A 17,935-nucleotide genomic window follows, 5' to 3' on the forward strand; every position below is an offset into this window, starting at 1 on the left:
GAAGGTTTAATACTATTGATTTTAATATACCTTCATATTTTCACACAGAAACATCTTAACCAACACCTAAGGATATAGTGTGACCTGGCTAGACTTTAAAAAAATAAGTATTAAATGACAGAGAATAATGTATTAAGGAGGCCTCAAGTAATATGGTATCTGGAGTCAAAGGGAAAAGATAGAGCAATAAAAGGAACATCAATTTCGCCCAAGCTACTTGCACTGAAATGGACATTGCTTCTTTTTGCTATTGGCCTTTATCACTCACTCCTTGCTAGCAACACCCCCGATGAAGCCAAGGACACAGCTGAAGTAATAATGGACAGAAAGTGACTGGATGAGCTTCTGATCTTCCCAGGAGGCCACATGGCTATCTGTAAGACCAGTTTCAGATATCCCATCAGCACTGTTTCAGAGAAAGCCAGCCTCTTAAGGATGAAATAAATAATCATGCTTAACAGCTACAGCCCTTGAAAACACCTTTGTAGGCCCCTCCAAGTGGTCATTTTTTTCTCCCTCTTCTGAAAATTACAGTAGCTAGTCACCTTTTACATTTACCACACATAGTTTTTGTTTTTTAAAAATTGTATTTATTTATGTATTTGAGAGAGAGAGAGACAGTGAGAGAGTGAGAGAAAGAGAGAGAGAGAGAGAAAATGCACTAGTAGAGGAAGGGCAGAGGGAGAGGGAGAAGCAGACTTCCCACTGAGCAGGGTGCCTGAGAATGCAGGGCTCCATCCCAGGACCCTGGGATCATGACCTCAGCCAAAGGCAGATGCTTAACTGACTGAGCCATCCAGGTGCCCTTGTACATTGTTTTTATATTTGTCTTATTTTCCCCTTAGTCAACTCCCTGCAAAGGAACCTGGGTTAGCCTTTGTACCCACTGCAACACCTTACAGGTGCCTTTATCATAAAAGATGCTCAAACATATCTGTGGAATTGGAGAACTGATCAATAGAATTTGACCCCAGGAGGGTCCCATCAAAGTGAAAATATTTGGGATGGTTTAATATGAAACATTCTACAACGTTGTCTCTCTCTTCCTCATTTTAACTGCAAAAAATTTTAAGAAAATTTTCTTAGTAAATGTACTATTACATTTCTCTAAGGGTGATATCACTAGATTCTCAATCAAGAAACAAAAGGTTAAAATTTATGCCAAATATGGAAGAAAAGTGATACAGAAAAAAATTAAACTAAAACAATCACTTACCTTGATAAACCATGAGTCATGATATTGTCTTCGAGTGGTGTATTCAGTACCAAATAGTGTTTTACTGTATCATAAGTGGTTAAATCTGGCAATAAAAATAAAAAGAAGGGTGAAATATTCATTAATCTGATAATGAATGTCTTTTATGTTAAAAATATGTTAGACTTAGGATGCCTGGGTAGCTCAGTTGATTTAGGCTCAGACTCTTGATTTTGGCTCAGGTCATGATCTCAGGGCCCTGAGATCAAGCCCTATGTCAGGCTCCTTGCTGAGCATGGAGCTGGCTTAAGATTCTTTCTCTCCCTCTCCCTCTGCCCCTCCCATCCTCGTGCTTGCTCCCACTCTCTCTCTCAGAAAAAAAAAAAAAAATGTTAGACTTGGGACAGGAATGTGTACAAGAATGAAAGATACCACTATCATTATCGAGCCCAGGAAAATGACCTACAGAAGAAGGGGGAAGAAAAGAGGAAGAGAGACAGATACTCAATTATATCATTTGAACATCAGAATCCAGCTATGCCTAAAGTCAGCTCAACCCCTGGAATTCTTACTATTTGAGATGATAAATTCCTTTTTCACTCTTGTTAGATTGAGTTGAAACTCTGTCACTTATAAGTAAAAGGTCCTGACTGTTATTCTACATTAAGCTTTCTGTATTTTTTCCTAATGACAATGAAGAGCTGTTGAAGAGTTTTAAACAGTGATATATTACAACACTGGAGTTTATTATAAAGGCTACCTACAGTGAAGTACAGGAGGTGAATTATAAAAAGGCAAGAATGGATAGATACATTTGGTCATTCACCAAGTACATGAGTATCTAACATGAGGTAGTAGGCATTATTCTAGGTGCTAAGGAAAGAGCCATGGACAAATTGAACAAAATCCTTATTCTTTGTTAAAGGATGAGACAATAAGCAAACAAGTAAACTACAGCATTTCAGATAGTTGTAATTGCTCTGAAGACAGATAATAAGGCAAAGAAAGAGGGATAAGAATATCAGAAGGTAAAGAAGAATGATGTACATGAATTTTAAAGAGGGTGATCAGGAAAGGTTTCTTAATAACCTCTAAATAGAGACCTAAAGGAAACACGAGAAATAAAACCTTGTAGCTATCTATGAGAACCTATCCCAGGAAAAACAATAGTACGTATTTTATCCCCCGAGGCAAATGTTAGCTCAGTATGTTAGAGGAACAGCAAAAATGCTGGTCTAACAGGAGCAGAGTAAGCAAAGGTCAGAGAAGTAGCAGAGTCCGGAAGATAGAGAACAACAGAAGCCAAGGGAGGATTTTGAGCAGAGCAGTGACTACTCTGGGTTACTATTTACACGGACACTCTCGCTGTTCAGCTGTGACTAGACTACAGGGACACAAGATAGATTAGACATGAGACTATTGCATTTATTCTGATAATAGACGATGGTTTGGATAAAGGAGCTGTGGAACACTGGTCAGATTCTAGATATATTTTGAAGGCAGAATTAACAAACTGAATAGACAGGGAAAGAAAGGAGTCAGAGATGACTATAAGATTTTGAGCTTAAACAGTTTGAAGGGCAGAGCTGCCACTTTTGGAGATAGTGAAAATGAGGATTGACTCATTTAAGATGTTTAAATAAGATGATGGAGTGGTAAATAGAGCAGTTTCTGATGCATGGTGGGATAAAATGGCTCTAGGGTAGACTGGTTTGGAGGCTTTGGTAGTGATTCAGTAGGAGATGGATAATACTTGGAGTAGCTTCAGGAATGAAAAGAAGTGGATGGATATGAGACACAGCTAGGAGGCAGAAGTGGCTGGACTTGTTAACTGATTGGCTATAACGAGTGAGTGAAAGGAAAGAGACAAAACTCATGTCTAGGTTTCTGCATTATTCAAGTGAGATGATATCATATTTTGAGATTGGGAAAATGGAGGAGAAGGAAGTAGTTTGATAAATCAGTTTGGTTTGGACACAAAGTGTTCTATTCAAGATAACCCAAATGAGTGTGCCAAGTAGACAGCTGGAAGCTGGAAAAGAAATCTGAACTACAACAGATTCTGAAGCATCAAATTGAGAAACTATCATCAATAAAGATTCCTGGTAACTAAAATATCAACTAATATGATACATAGCTATGGATGGACTGAAATAGCAAAACAAAAAAATAGATTTACTTCCTTTGACATTTAAGTGATATGTTACTATAACCCTCAAAAAGGCTATACATTTCCTAGAACCATATAATTTTGGTCTTAGAAACATCCTTTCATTCATTAACTCGTGCATCAAATGTTTACTGACTACATAAGGGACTAGGAAAATAATGATAAATAAAAACTGCCTCAGGGGACTCAATCTAGTGGAGGAGATAGACACACAGAAAAACGCAATGGAATGAGGTACAAGCACCAGGAACTAGAGAAACACATAAAAGGGCATCTAACTAGCATGGCCAGGGAAGGGTGGTTATAGGGCTCAGGAAAAATACATGGTGGAGAGACACTTCAGCTGAGTACAAAAAGACCTGCAGAAGGAAACTAAATAGCAGAAGAGGAATGAGGACAGAAAGTATGAGGGGAGGAGCAGCCTGGTATGTGGAGGCAGTGGAACCTTCTAGCTATGACTATGCTTCACTCTTTACTCCTGAATCAATGAATTGCTTAATTCCCTGAGGGCACTAGTTGGATTGTGCAGACCTTATATGTTATGTTATAAAATTTCCACTTTCTTCTGTAAGTGATGAGAAGCCAGTAAAAGGTTTTAAGGGTCTAACATGCTCAGATCTGTGTTTAAGATAAATCCCTCTGGATACTGGGTATACATTTGAGGACAGAGGATGAGACTACCTGATGGCCTGTGGCAGTGCCCTTGCTGTGTGGCTTTGATGGTGAGAATTATAAAAATGGCCATTTTAAGGACACCAAGGTGTTAGGTATTGGAGGGGGTACACTTTTAAGAAATATTTATAAGACAGAAGCAATAAGTGACTGACTATGGGACGTGAGGGACAGGATGAGTTTGGGTATGTTCAGATCTCCAGCCTGGGATGCCTGCTATACAAGCTGGATTATAAAGCAATAGAATTTGTAGATTCTGGATATGATTGTCACATGGTTACGTATGCCAGTTTGGATCTTAGAGGAGGGTGTGGGTAGACAGGAGATCTTACAAATAGTTTAGTCCTAACTCTTTACTATCACATTTGCTTGTTTTATGCAATCCTTTTCACAGATCCATGGAGAAAAGCGAAAATTTTCTAGAGAAAATGTTCAATTAAGGTGTTACAACATGAAAGAAGACTGTTGCCAAGTATATTACTAAAAATAATAAAATAAAATTTTTCATTTTCCCTAAAGTCAGTGCTTATCATTACAATGATGAAGGCAGTTAGGACTTCTCAGAGTTCAATAAAGTTTCCATACCTCCCATATTCACCAATGCTGCTCTTTGTATATTGGGTACCCAGCCTGCCCAAAGCCCACGTATTCCTCCTTCAGATAAGATTTTTGCAAATGCATGATGCACACCACGAAATCTAAAGGAAAAATAATAAAGAAATGTGAAAATTTTATGCATTTCTGTGTATGGAATGTGGCTGGATAAACTTCACCTATAGCTGTTATAATTTGGAATAAAATAACATTTAATTATCCAGAATTGTGAGAAATTTTTTAAAAAAATCAATCCTCACATATTCTCATAAGAGAAATGACATTCTTAGTCCAAAGAATAGGGAGAGCAATCTCATAATAGAAGTTCTTAAGATTGAATATTTTTGGTTTTATAAAAATTTACTATCCTATCCTGATTGTAAGCTTTCTGTACTCAAGTTAAAAATGCTGCTGTACCATGATCAAATCTGGAAACCCTGTTATAAAATAATAGTCTTTTTTTATGTAGTCAGAAATACCTGAAGTTCAATGCTGCCTTTACCACTTACTAGCTGAGTGGCTTTTACTTAGCCATTATATTCCCTGAGTCTTAACAAAAAGATAATACGACATATTTATTGGGCATGTAAAGCTACAGGGGAAGTTATACTCACAAATGATGGTCATTGTAGTGAAAATCTGTTGTGCACTTATTAAGCTCAAGACTTTTTATATACATAAGATAAATTTTATCCCCCAAAACTCTAAGAAGTGTAAATTTACATTCCAATGTCCATCTGAGGAGACTGAATCTTAGAGAGGTTAAGGAGCTTGACTAGGGTCATAGCTAAAATGTGGTAAAGGGTGGATACAAATCCCAGGTTGTCTGTTCCCAAAGCTGATGTTCTTTAAAACAACAGGAAATATTTTTTTACTCCTATATCAAACCAAAAATTTCCAACAGTGGAGACAAAGGAATGGGAAAAAATTGAAGAGATTAGTTATAAACTCAGATTTTTCTAGATCCCAATAGTTTTCCTCCATATAGGCAACGATGACATCACTTCTTCCTGCTACTTAGTAGTTAATTAGAAGTTGTTACAATATGACAAAATGGGCCCTGAGATTCTGTAAACTACTTGGGTAGGTCAGTGGTACTCTTTTCTCCTCTGTGGTGGGTGTGCTCTGTTTGGAGACCTCAAGAGGGGCCTGCACTGCTAAGCCCAACCCCATCTTCTACTGGGCCAACTAGAGGAGCAGCACAATGAAGAGCAGTGGTCAGTGTCAGTGGTGGGTTCCCAAAGGAGGTCCCAAACCCTCCTTCACCTCTGGCCCAGCCACAAACCTGCAGTGTTCAGAGGAGCAGACCTCTTCCTACTCAGCCCAAGGCATTCTGCACTTATCCTCTTTTCTGGGAGATGTCTATCAATCTCTTAAGATGTTGCTCCTTTCCCAGAGAAACAGGCTAAGTGGTATTTTAATAAATTATTGAACATGAAGTCCTTTGAAGAAAGGTAGACTTCAATAATGTAGAGTAATGCAATAGGACAATTTTAAGTCACAAAGGCATAATAAAAACCTTCCTTAAACTTGGGGAAAAGAGGAAGAGTGGGATTAGACAGGAAAGTGGGAAGAACTTGCAAGGTCAATCTTGCCATTTCCCTTCTTTGAGGGATAAAGGGAAAGGAATCTAGCTTTTAGCCAGATGAGCCAGGCAGTCTAATGTCATGCAAACCTTTTGAATGGTCCCTTTTAAAGATGAATAAACAGAGACTAAGAGTACTAAGTGACTTCCACAACACTAAGCTACAGCGGCAAAACTGGGATTCAAACTAGGGCAAATTTTAGTGATTAAACTCTTTCTATCAAGCTGTAAGAGGACAAGTCTAGCTGAATTGGCTGGGAAAAGCAGCAGACAGCTACACACACATATATTTTTTTTCTGGTAGAGAACATATGTACTTTATCATGCAAAGAAAAGATCCATATTAGCTCTCCTCTTAATGAATACATCTTTTAAGTTGAAAGAGTCAGACAATGTCTTTATTGAATGTTGGATCACAAAAATGCATTAAGTTATTAGGTACGTGTTCAAAGTATGATGGGGAAAAGGAACATATCAGTTAACTGGAGAACTTACCGCAAAGGTTTTCCTTCAAGTTTCCTTTTTCCTTCCATCTGCATCTGAACCTTCACTAGATCAGTTGGGTTGGCTAAAAATTGGCCAACAACACCAGCCATCATACCTCCAATTACTGATTTCCTAATTATAAAAGGAGATACATTTTTTAATAGTTCCTGTTAATTTTACAAATTTTGTAGTGAACAGTACCAGGCTGGTCCAGCCCCAGCGCAGGGGATTTAAGACAAAGCAAAGGAAAGGATGGACCCAAGCAAATCACAGAGGAAAGTAAATGCTTCATCTGTTTACTGAAGGGAGGGTTAAAGGACTATGAGGAGTTAAAAATCAAATCTGGTTTCACGGGCCTTCTGTGGCCTGAAATTCAAAGGAGGGTAGTTGCTTCAAAGTTATAAATACCTGAGCTGATCATTTAATTGTAGTTTAGTTCCAACCACAGGGGAATAAATACAGCATAGATGTAATCAGTCTAACAGAGGAAAGCTGGTAAGTCGGATTTTGTAAACTATTATCTTAGTAGTTTTGCAAAGTAAAAGGGGTTTGAGAACTTTTCTCTCTTTGAAGAAACTCTGTCAATCCCTAGTCTCTTCCTTCTCCTCACCTTCCAAAGCCAATAGTGATCAAGTCTAGACTACTACACTTAAACATGCTTTGAATCCATCCCCTCCTCTCCATTCCAGCTACTTCTGTCTCAAACCAGGCTCTGATCATCTTTTACCTTTTCTTAGAAGAAAAGGGGTATTTTCTTTCCTTTTACTCTAAAACAATATTTGAAGAGGTATACGTGGGTATAGAGTAAAAAGGTCCTTGTTATTAGTTCCCTTTCTCTGAAGCAATCATAATTACTAGTTTCTTATGATTTCCTGCACATAATAATAATGCATCCACTGAATGCTTATTATGTCAGGCGCTGTTTAAGCATTTTTAAAAACACCATTTAATTTTTATATCAACCCTATGACATTAGTACTACTGTTATATCCTCTTTACAGATAAGGAAACCAAGGCATAAAGGCAGTTAAATGACAGCTCAAATCACATAACTAGTGAGTGGTACAGCCAAGATATAACACCAGGAAGTCTCAGTGGGGACCACACAGTCTTAAGCACTAAGTTACAATTGATAGTTTGTGTACAAATAAACATACAGGTATAAATACTCCTTTTTAAAAGCATAAATGTAAGGGGTGCCTGGGTAGCTCAGTTGGCTGAGCTGTCGGCTCTTGATTTCTGCTCCAGTCGTGATCTCAGGGTTGTGGGATCGAGACCCATGTCTGGCTCCATGCTCAACTCAGGGTCTGTTTGGACTTCTTTCTCTGGCCCCCTGCCTTCCCGTTCCACCCACTTGCTCACTCTCTCTCTCTCTCAAATAAATAAATATTTTTTAAAAAGCACAAATGTAGAATGCCAGGTTGTATCCTGTTTGTTCTATACCTTAATTTTTCCCTAATAATATCCTTTAAGTTATATTTCTCCTAGTAATGTATCTCAAAAGTTATCAATTAATATACAGCTGCCTCATTTGAAAAAATGGTTTCACAGCATTCCATTTTATGGACACATCACAATTTATTTAGATAGCTTAACTTTTAACTAACTGAACATTTACATGACATTTGATAGGCCCTGCAAATTGTTTTTCATAGAACTTGTATCAGTCTCCACTGCCACCAGCAGCCTAGGAGAGTGCCTGGTTCTCACAATGATGAACATTAGCACTGTTTTTTCTCTTTGAGAATTTTATAACCACTGCCTCTTTGGCAATTGTGACATAATTCTAACTGTTTGGCATCTGTCTCTATTACTCTTGCTCAGTGACGGCAGGGACTTTCTTCCATTACTATAGCTTCAGTGTTAAGTACAGGACTGGTACACCATGATAATTCAATAAATATCTGAACTAAATGACTGAATTGACCTGACTGGGTCAAAAGACACCAAGCCGATCTATCCTGAGAGTTGACCTCATAGTGAAATATTTCCTTTGAACCCCTTATCTATCTATACCTTTCTTTTCTGGGGAGGATTACAGAATGCAAAGATTATTAACATATTTCATCACTAATTCTGGGAAAGCAATTAGTATAGCTTCATACATTATAATTTTTTTAAAAAACAGAGCCAAGGAATTTTGCCTGAAAGATAAAATTCTGCTTATTGTCATTTTCTTATAGTAGTGACTTAGGTATTTTTTTAGTCCAGAAAAGATATTATAGACATCCTTATAGGTTAGTCATATAAAACCTACCTCATCCTTTCAAAGCTGTGTATTATGCTTCCCTGTATAATATATCAAAACTTATCTATTTCTAAATTGTTAGTTATTTAATTTTTTTTTAAGATTTTATTTATTTATTCATGAGAGACAGAGAGAGAGAGAGAGAGAGAGAGAGGCAGAGACATGGGCAGAGGGAGAAGCAGACTCATGCAGGGAGCCCAACGTGGGACTTGATCCCAGGACTCCAGGATCACACCCTGGGCCAAAGGCAGGAGCTAAACTGCTGAGCCACCCAGGGATCCCAGTTATTTAATTAAAAAAAAAATTACAATTAACACCACTACAGTCAATATCTGTGTGTCTCTGTGTTTATGCATAGGTACAAGTATTTTTGAATATGATTATTTCATAAAGGAAGAATTTCTGGGTCAAAAGAGTACACATTTAAACATTTTAACAGATACGCTATTCTTCAAAAAGGCTATATAGAATAACTTACATTCCTGTTGATAGTTTACTGGCTAAAAGATAGCTTTAATTAAATTTCCCTGACTATTGGTGAAGTTGAACATTTTTATATATTTAATGAACATTATATTTTTTCTTTTGTGAATTTTGTCTATTGATATCCTTTCCCTATTTTTCTTTGTGTTTTTAAAATATATTTTTAATTTATTTGTAAGATTCTTTGTATATTATTTATAACCTAGTTTTCTTTTTCTGTTATAAATATTGTGATATACATGCACATTCATTATCTCATCTAATCCTACAAAAACAAAAGCCTGATGGTAGATATTACTTCCACAGCTAAGAAAACTGAAGATCAAAATGGTAAAGTAGTTTACCCAGATTATATACATACTAGTAGAACAAGAATTTGAGCCTATCTCTGTGTGACTCAAAGTTCTTTGGCATAAAGAAGGTGCTCTGTAAGAATTATTTTAATATTAAAATGTTACATAATATATATACAAAATTTTTATACATATGCACATGTATGTTTATGTACACTGTGCAGTAAATGCTCCCTTATTTGGATTTACATTGTAATTATTTATTATTTTAAGCCTTTAGCTTGAGGCAATTTTGGCACAAATACACAATTTTATACAAATCTAATAGATAAACAATAGAGTCTTAGGGTCAAAAGTATGTATTATTTTCAAAACAAAACTTACCAAAGGGGATAATGCTTATCTTCACTTTTGCCAAATACAACTTCACGAAGATGTTCATATGTGACCATGCGACCTCCAGAGTACACTGTGTAGAATGGATCATTTAAAAGGTAAATTCAGCTATATATGTTTAATAAAACAAGAGGATATTTTGACCTGAGCCAGTCAAGCTTTCTGTGCTGTTCTCTCATGTGGCCTATGCTTCCAACATGCAGGCTTTGCTTGATGTTTCTCTAAATATGCCAGGTCTTTTTAAGCCTCAGGCCTTCTCACATGCTATATGATCTTTCTGGAATGGATTCAACCTTTTCTGTTTTACCGACTCCTCCTTGTCCTCCCAGACTCAATTCAAAGAATGTGTTTTCTAAAAAGTGCTCTCTGACCTCCAGTGTTCTAGACTGCACTATACCTGCCATGCTTCTCTGTTCCCCCAGAACTACCCAGGTGTGCATTTAATATGACATTTATCACATTAATTGGAGATTAACTTTACTTTGTTGCTCATCTTTCCTTCAAACTACGAGCTTTTCAGGGCAGGCTTTGTGTGTTTTCACTACTGTATGGGTCTTTTGTACCATCACCCTACAGAGCTTGGTACACAGCAGGCATTTCTATTTAATAAACATGCATAACTTCACTGGATACTTTATTATATTCAGGTAATCTTTTAATCAGTTGTCAAACATATGATATAAATCTTAATTGTGAAGCCATAGATGATGGTCAATAAAATGCAAATGAAAAGTGAAACTCAATAATGGGGAGCAAAGGAGAACACATTTTTAAAAAAGATTGGAAAATAAAAGTCATTAAAATCAGTACACGGTATTCCTAGAGAGTCCTTTTCTTGCTATTTCAGTAAGCTTGATAAAATATGTTAACATATTCAAAAATACACAAAGCACCAAAACAACAACAGTCTCTATACACACTTCTGGATTGCTCTTCATGAATACACTCTAACTTACATATCTAAAGAACAGAAGCTTTAAAAATAATAAGCTGGTATTAGAACTGAACGCCTTTCTGGTCAAAGGTTCCTACGCACTTGGGGAAAGAGCATGAATGTAGAGAAGAATGCTGCACCTGCCCTACCTCCTATTGAAGCCAAGTTTACCTTCTCCTCTCCACAAACTGAAAACCCAACGACTATCTTCGTGAATGCCATTTTAGAAGCAGAGCAGAAAAGTATTCTCACTGGCTAAGGCACAGTTACAACTATTTCCCTTTAACAGTGACTAAAGGCCTACAAAGGTAGTTAGGTAGCCTTGGGAACTGAGGCAAAAATCAACAGTGACTAAAGGCCCACATAGGTAATTAGGTAGCCTTAGGAACGGGGGCAAAAATCACTACAATCACTCAATTGCCAGAATTGGATCAGTCGTCCCTGTTCTCCTTCAGAGTTGCCTAGCCTATAGTGTATGGGGCAGAGACTAGTGAGATTTAGCATGTTAGTCAAATATGTTTTAATTTTCAAAGAACATGAAAAATTTAAATTTTGTTTTAAAGTCTCTAAAATAGAGAAAAATATCAATGACTTTTTATCTTAAAAATCTGCAAACATGCAGAGAAACAGAAAATAACTCCCTCTATATCCTTGAGATTTATCAATTGCTAACATTTTTGCCATATTTGATTTTTTTTTTGCTTTATTATTTTGAAGTACATTACAGACATCATGACAGTTCATCCCTAAATACTTCTATATGCATTTCTAAAAATTTAAGGCAATCATTCCTTAATAAAGATTGGTGATTAATTTTCTTAAGAGAATACATATTCATTTATCACATTAGTAGGAAAAAACAACTGGGTTTTGGCACAGCTAAACACAAAAGCAGAAGACACAAACATAGAACTCATAACAAACTTACCAGCTAGAATCAAGATAAATACCTATGTGTCTGTAAATGGCAGGTGTCACTCCTTGCCAAAGCTTTAGAAAGCCTTCTTCTTGAACAATCCCTAGGGCTGTGCGCACCATGCCCCTATAAGGAGCAGATTCTCTTGCACTGTCTCCCAACCGAGCAAGGGCAGCTTCTCCTTGCATTTGGAGTCGAGTTTTTGTGAGATCCAGGGGAAAGGTTGCTAACAAAAAAACAAAATGAGGGGGAAACCCATAACATTCAGAGAAACAAATAAAAATTATAAAATTCTAAAGTCACAGGACAAATACTTTAGTCGCCATAGGATCAGTGTTTCTCAAATTTTAGAATACATCAGAAACAGCTAGGGAAATTGTTAAAATGGTTTATTTCCTAGCCCCATGCCTATGGATTCTGAATAAGTTGATGGGGGTTTAGAAATTGGTTGATTCTTATGCACTCCCAAATTTAAGAATCACTGTTCCAGAGCACCATCCCTCCCCAACCCCCGCAATCAGGAAAAAAAAAAGTCACAAGACTTGGGTTCTTTTTACTCAGAAATTTCAGCCTAAAATCTACTTTAGTCCTTAATTTTTGGGTTCCAATGGGAATAATTTCAGATATCCATATTCTATGATGCCCCCTTGACTGTAACCATGATTGAGACCCAGTGTGACTTAGAATACTGTATTATTCCTGACAGGTTCATATTAAACGCAGGTGAAGATGAATTCTGTAATTTCATGGGTGATGTTCACTGACCTGAGGTTTGAGATATAGGAGATGCAATATTGAGTTTATAATGTCTTTTTATACAAGTACCAATTGTACTTGAAAAATCTTTTTCTAATGATTATATTTTGAATTCAAAGTAGACATTTTACTCTGAAACGGTGAAGCTAACTGGCCCACATTAGGAAGATCAAGCTCATAACTTTATACTCGTATGTCCCAAATAAGTGAAGTAACCAGATTCAGAGAAATTCATGAACACTACTGACATTACATGAGTCTTTTCAATGACCACCGCCTGATACAAAATCGTACTTACGCTTTTTTCCAAGAGAAAACAGAGTAGGGGGAAGAAAATATTAAATCTTACCACTGGTCTTTGGGAAAAAATATCTTGCTGATAGTCCCCCTAAAATGGAAGTAGTTTGCACGTAGAGAATTTAAACAATGCTTTATTAACATATGAGCCCTGAAAAGTCTTAAGATAAAGGTGCCTCTATATTAACATGGTTTATGCCTTTCAAAATAAGTCTGGTTTACTTGCTGGTTACTTAAATAATGCTTCAGGTTCTGATCCTAAATTGTTTTGTAATCAAAATCATCTCAAATTTTTATTTCCTTGCTTCCCATCCCCAGCCCCCACACCATTCTCCACAAACTTTGAAGAGAAGGAATGTTTCTTTGCCATTGGTCACGGGAGGAAACAATCAGGATCCAAAAAAAAGGAAGGAAGGAAGGAAGGAAGGAAGGAAGGAAGGAAGGAAGGAAGGAAGGAAGGAAGAAAAAGAAAGAAAGAAAGAAAGAAAGAAAGAAAGAAAGAAAGAAAGAAAGAAAGAAAGAAAGAAAGTTGGAAATATCTAATTCTGCAATCTGATTTTAATTTTTTTTAAAAAGTTGGTGAACTATATTTAAGTAAAAACAAAAATTTCCCATCAGCTTGTGGAGAAGAGAAAGAGAAGACAGAGGGTCCAAAGCACAAGAGTGGAGGAGCACAAGGAGCAAAATAACAGATCGCGTGCTGGCTCTGCTGGAAATAGAAAATAAATTCATTTTAGATGAGGACAAACTAGCATTTCCTAATGATAACACAGCAAAGCTGTTGCTTGTTTTGTTTTCCAACAGGCAAGAAAATGAAAGGCTAATCTTAAAATGCACAGTGAAGGCTTCACAGGGAACACACAGGCACTCTGCTCACAAAACCACTGAAGGAACGCCAGCTGCTCATGCAAGGGCATCATAATCTTCCCTAGGTGGCCTCCGATTTTCCGATTTGCTCGGCATATGTAACCGTCCGTCCTCTGTGTTCTTACGATCCTTAATACCTTCATCATAAGCAGCACAATGCACCTGCCTGTCTCTGCATGTCTGCCCACCTAGCTGTAAGCAAGGTCAGGGCCGAGTCTCTTAAGCACTATCATCACAGCCTAATATCATAGTAATTATAATAATGTTGCAATTAATGGGTGCCCCGCCTTGGAGCTCGCATTTATATATTTCCTACTTCTCAGAATCCTGCAAGGTAGACACGGTATAGATGAGTTACGCTCAAGGAGGACAACTGGCAGATGTTGAGTGGATGCTCCGTAAGTGACAGGTTAATAACGTCAAGTCCCGCAAGTCTACAAAAGACAATGATACGGCGCGGCTACGTGGGAATATAAATCAGAGAGATTATCTCAATAAGGACGAAGGGTGGGTTGTGTTTCTTAGAAGGTCATCCTCACGGAAGGGGAAAGGATGCCTAGGGAGGAATGACAGCTCCTGAAGCCCCCAAGCGCGGACCTTCGGGCGCAAGAGCACACCTCTGAGGGAGACGAAATTGGAAGGAGAAGACCTTAGTGACCTCCCGCGCCTCCTCCTCGCAAAGCCGGCCTGTCCCCACCCTGCCACCTCCGCCGGGCAGGTGTGCGAGAGGAGGGCGCGACGCAGCGGGCCACACTCCCCGGGGGCCGGAGCCGCCCGCCCGCGCCCGCCCCCCCCACCCCCCCCGCCCCCCCAGCGCGGCACCTCGACGGCGAGTCGCGGGGGAGGTCCGGGAGGGGGCGGCCGGGTACCTAGCTCGGCCACGGTAGCCGCGCAGCCCGACAGAAGGAACTTGCTCGCTCGGGGCCATCTCTGGGCGAGCGGCAAAAGCCTCTCCTCCTCCTCTGGAACCGACATTCAGCAGCAAGACGGGACGACAATACACCCCCTTACGACCGGCCTGCCACTCTGCCAGGGCGGCCCGTTCTCAACCCGCGAGTGGCGGAGCGGGGACCATTTCCCTCGCTCGGCTCAGCCAGGCGGCTCCGCGAAACCTACAGCCTTCCTAGCAGCCCCGGGATGGAGAGGTGCCCCCGGACCGAGAGCAGAACAACAACGCGAGGCCCAGGGGCTTCTGGGAAATGTAGTCCGCCGGGCCGCGCGCCTCTTGGGCGCCGTTCTCTGATTGGCCGCGAGGGAGGCTCCCCTCGGCGCCGCCAGCCCCGGTCTCCATGGCAACAGAGCACGTTCCCCCCCCCCCCCCCCCCCGCGCCCGCCGCGGTTGGGTCCAGTCCCTGCGTTCGGTCCGGCGTGGCCGGCTCTGGAAAGACTAGCGGAGGTGGGAGGGGGGAGCGATGATGCAGAAGTCATCTAAAAATTGGGGCGGGGAAAGGAGGCTACAGTCAGGGAGGCAAACAAACTGCGGAAGTTGTAGCCGACAAGTTGGGAGGTCCCGTAGGTGCCCCCTCCCAACGGGGAATGAGCAAGTGCCACGGCGGCAGGACTTTTCCCTTCTCTGATTCTGGAAGGTGCTAGACAGAAACATGGAACTGATCTCCCCGACCGTGATTATAATTCTAGGTTGTGTTGCTCTTTTACTGTTCCTTCAGCGGAAGAATTTGCGGGGACCCCCGTGCATAAGGGGCTGGATTCCTTGGATTGGAGCTGGATTTGAGTTTGGGAAAGCCCCTCTAGAATTTATAGAGAAAGCAAGAATCAAGGTATGTGGCCTTAGTAGGTGGGCTTTCCGGAGGAGGTAATGTTTTCTTTTCCTTTTTCTTTTTTTTTTTTTTTTTTTTTTTTTTAATCTTTCATTGCATCTCAAATGCAACAGTAACACCCGGGAACATACCCGCTGTCCATACTTAGAGCCAAGCATTCCTCAGCTATCAACGGTTTTACCTTATGCAAGTTTTTTCGAAAGACATAGATTTTTATTGATTATGAACAGATTTTTATCAGCTTGTAGCTGCCTCTCTGGAAGTAGATATTAATTTATAAATGCTAGCTGCTTCATCCTAAGGGTACACACATTAACTAAACATTCGTAATAATTCAGAAAGAAGTGAAATACGGTTAAATTTATGAAAACGTGTAGTAAATTAGTATCCGAATTGAAGTTAACACCAGGTTGCCGTAAAAATTGCCTGCAGACTTAACTGCAAATTTAGCCAGGCACTGTATTTTCAGCTGGTGTTATTATTTGATGATGATGAGATCCATTTTCACTGCATACTAAAGAGATTAGTGATGGTGTTGTAGTAGATTTTTTTTTTTTTGGTCCTGAAAATAGCTTTCAAATATAGCGTATCTTTCAAAAATAGTATGTAAGTTACTGCCAACTATTTTCCTTTATTTCAACGAATGCTTTGACTTACGTTTCTCTGTGTGTGTTGTGTGATTGTGGCTTGGGCACTTAACCAATTGTTTCCTCAGAGTAAATTCCAAAAAGTGGAGTTGCCTACTCCAATGACCTGAACATTTAAATTGTTCATATTATTATGTTACCCTTGCAAAAGAATATAGCAATATACACCTTTTCCTTTGAGTGTACGGGATTGCCTAGCTCCTCATATTCTGGCCCACACTAGGTGCCATAATTATTGGGAATCTGGTATAGGAAAAATGATATCTTTTAAGAAATATTTGTTTCCCATAGCCTTCCTTAGTCATGATTTTGATAAATTTTAAGGAACTTTTTTAAAAGCTTGTCTCAGAAGGTCAAGCAAGGTCAAAAAGATTATTCTGTTTTCTTCTAAAAGGTTTGTATTTCCCATTTTACATTTAGATCTGTGATCCATTTTGAGTTAAATTTTTTTTTTTTTTTTGGTATGGTAAAAGGAAGGGGTAAAGTTAATTTTTTTTTCACATCTGGATGTACAGTTGTTCCAACATCATATCCTGAAGGACTGTCCTTTCCTCATTGATCACCTGTGGTTAAATTAGTTAACCATATACATGTAAATCTATTTCTAGCCTTTCTACCCCAGTCCATTGATTTATATGCCCACTTCTTTATTAATACTACACTGCCTTAAATACTCAAGTTTTAGAGTAAGTCTTTAAATCAGGCAGTGAAAGTTCTCCATATTCCTCTGTAATTGATTTGCCATTCAAGATTATTTGCATTTTACTATGTTTTAAAACTGGCTTGTTGATATCTTTCATAAAGACTGCTAGAATTATGATGGGAAGTTTATTAAATCTATCGAGAATTTAGAGGAGAATGGACTTCATAACAATAGTAAGTCTTCAAATCTATGAATGCTGTGTATCTCTTCGTTTATTTAGCTATATAATTTCTTTCAGAAGTGCTCTGTAGTTTTTGTGATGTGGTCTTGCTTCCAGTTGTTAATTATTTTATATTTGGAGGCTGTTGTAGATAAAATTGCTTTTACTTTTGTTTTCTGGTTGTATCCTGTTGAAACAAAAAATGCAATCAGTTTTCTGTATATGAACTTTATGCCTTGTGATTTACTAAATTCACTTTATTAGTCCTACTTGTTACTTTGGGGATTCTTTAGGATTTTTATACATAAACAATATGTCTTATAAACAGATAAATCTACTTCATTTTTTCTGATCTTTATGCTTTTTATTTCTTTTTCCTGTATTATTATAATCAGTAGGATTTCTAACATATTATTGAACAGAAGTGGTGAGAGGAGATAAGTTTGTCTTTTTCCTAATATTAGGGGAAATTGTCCAGTATTTCACCATTGAGTGTAATATTAGTTGTAGATTTTTCAGAGGTGCCTATTTCAGTCCTGACCTTCAACCCACACGCAGAATTCACAGATGCCACCAGAGAAATAGTGACTTATTATCTGTTCACATCCATCGTTTCCTAGCTACCAGTAAAATCCTTATCTCACCTGGTTCTGCCTCTTCCTATATAGAAATAGAAGCATCTGTTTTAAAAGCTGCAAAGTATTCCCTGAATCATACTTTACCCAAACAGTGACTTAATGATTGACATAGTGTGT

The 17,935-nt window shown here is 38.6% G+C and overlaps 2 protein-coding genes across 19 annotated transcripts in view; one reads left to right on the forward strand and one right to left on the reverse strand.

Moving 5' to 3' along the window:
* The window catches only part of SLC25A27 (solute carrier family 25 member 27), a 28,270-nt gene extending 13,182 nt beyond the window's left edge, over window positions 1-15,088 (reverse strand). For 5 of the 14 annotated variants that reach the window (XR_013383427.1, XR_013383426.1, XR_013383425.1 and 2 more), the window contains exons 1-6: window positions 14,762-15,086; window positions 12,007-12,198; window positions 10,111-10,195; window positions 6,712-6,834; window positions 4,623-4,735; window positions 1,217-1,301 (exon numbers count right to left, since the gene is read on the reverse strand). Coding sequence is in view for 8 of the 14 variants with exons in the window: in XM_077903778.1 (XP_077759904.1) it covers window positions 1,217-1,301; window positions 4,623-4,735; window positions 6,712-6,834; window positions 10,111-10,195; window positions 12,007-12,198; window positions 14,762-14,867 (704 nt within the window). In the remaining 6 variants the exon portion in view is untranslated. Of the gene's footprint in view, window positions 1-1,216; window positions 1,302-4,622; window positions 4,736-6,711; window positions 6,835-10,110; window positions 10,196-12,006; window positions 12,199-14,714 lie in introns of all 14 variants that reach the window. The other 9 variants (XR_013383428.1, XR_013383429.1, XR_013383430.1 and 6 more) reach the window with 3 other exon arrangements.
* Window positions 15,089-15,163: 75 nt separating this feature from the next.
* Window positions 15,164-17,935, forward strand: part of CYP39A1 (cytochrome P450 family 39 subfamily A member 1) — a 90,049-nt gene continuing 87,277 nt past the window's right edge. For 3 of the 5 annotated variants that reach the window (XM_077903766.1, XM_077903770.1, XM_077903767.1), the window contains exon 1: window positions 15,295-15,670. In XM_077903766.1, coding sequence (XP_077759892.1) covers window positions 15,494-15,670 — 177 coding nt within the window. In that variant the 5' untranslated portion in view covers window positions 15,295-15,493. The other 2 variants (XM_077903772.1, XM_077903769.1) reach the window with 2 other exon arrangements.

Source organism: Canis aureus, chromosome 7 (assembly GCF_053574225.1).
Source record: "Canis aureus isolate CA01 chromosome 7, VMU_Caureus_v.1.0, whole genome shotgun sequence".
Lineage (NCBI taxonomy): Eukaryota > Metazoa > Chordata > Mammalia > Carnivora > Canidae > Canis > Canis aureus.